Below are 1382 nucleotides of genomic sequence, written 5' to 3'. Positions count from 1 at the left end.
TAGAGAAAGAAGAAGAGCCTGAAGTTTTAGAAAAAGAAGAGGAACCTGAAGAAAAAATTGAAGAAGAAGAGCCTGAAGTTTTGGAAAAAGAAGAAAAGCCTGAAGTTTTGGAAAAAGAGGAAGAGCCTGAAGAAGAGCCTGAAGAAGAACCTGAAGTTTTAGAGAAAGAAGAAGAGCCTGAAGTTTTAGAAAAAGAAGAGGAACCGGAAGAAAAAATTGAAGAAGAAGAGCCTGAAGTTTTGGAAAAAGAAGAAGAGCCTGAAATTTTGGAAAAAGAAGAAGAGCTTGAAGAAGAGCCTGAAGAAGAGCCTGAAGAAGAGCCTGAAGAAGAACCTAAAGTTTTAGAGAAAGAAGAAGAGCCTGAAGTTTTAGAAAAAGAAGAGGAACCTGAAATTTTGGAAACGGAAGAAGAGCCTAAAATCTTGGAGAAGGAAGAAGAACAGCCTGAAGATCTGGATCACGAAGAAGAAGAGTTAGAAGAAAAGAGTGAAGATTTGGAGGAACCAGAGAGGGAGATTGAAAAACCGATTGAATATAAGCCTGAAGATTTGAAGAAAAGAAAACAAGAGGAATTTTGTATACATACAAGAGAGGTGCCTTACGAAGACGATTTCGAAGATTTTTCCTCCACTAGCTCCATAACAGAAGAAATAACAGAGACGAGTGAGAGAAAACAACGCACTATCTTCAAACTGATAAGAAAAGACGAGTTTTGTGTCCACACCTACGAACCTGTGGCGAATGATACTTTCTCAAGTGTCAGTCTAGTCGAAGAAGAAGTCCCCAAATTTCAAATCAAAACTTCCCCATCTGGGACTTTGTCGGGAGGTGATCAAGAAGTCCAAATCAAGTCTTCACCAACCGAGAGTTTGGAAGAAGAAACCGAGAAATCTCAAATTCGGACTTCCGAAAGTTTAACAGAAGAGAGAATTTCTCCACCCGGAAGTTTGGCAGAAGAAGACCAAAGAGGAAAAATTCGAACTTTCCTTTCCAGAAGTGCAACAGAAGAAGACCAGGGAAGTAAAATTCGCATTTCCCATTCCGGTAGTTTAACAGAAGAAAAACCAAAAGTCCAAACTAAAACTTCCCCACTTGGCAGTTTGGCAGAAGAAGGTGAAAGTCGAACTTCCTCACCTGGGAATATTTCAGAAAAAAGCCTCAAAGTCCAAATTCGGACTTCTCCTCCCGGCAGTTTGGCCTCAGCTGCAAGTATAACAAAAGACAAACCAACAGCTTCAAATCTTAGTAATAAAAAGAAACAAGGTTCAAAAATTCGCCAACTTTCAACGAGATCACTTAAAGAATCGGAAAAAGAACCCGGCAGTTTGGCCTCAGGTGAAACTATAACAAAAGACAATAAACCAACAGCTTCAAACCAAATT

At 39.4% G+C, this 1382-nt stretch overlaps 1 protein-coding gene across 1 annotated transcript in view; it reads left to right on the top strand.

Annotated features, from left to right (window-relative positions):
• The window catches only part of LOC123004087 (golgin subfamily A member 6-like protein 22), a 6019-nt gene that overhangs the window by 1970 nt on the left and 2667 nt on the right, over positions 1–1382 (top strand). Inside the window, exon 3 of the mRNA XM_044397201.1 lies at positions 6–1379. Coding sequence (XP_044253136.1) covers positions 6–1379 — 1374 coding nt within the window. The remainder of the gene's footprint in view (positions 1–5; positions 1380–1382) is intronic.

This window comes from Tribolium madens, unplaced genomic scaffold (assembly GCF_015345945.1).
Source record: "Tribolium madens isolate multiple individuals breed KSU strain unplaced genomic scaffold, Tmad_KSU_1.1 Scaffold_1;HRSCAF=32;Tcas5.2_LG8, whole genome shotgun sequence".
In the NCBI taxonomy this organism is placed as follows: domain Eukaryota; kingdom Metazoa; phylum Arthropoda; class Insecta; order Coleoptera; family Tenebrionidae; genus Tribolium; species Tribolium madens.
Note: the sequence above shows the minus strand (reverse complement) of the source record. Positions and strands in the feature narration are given on the sequence as shown.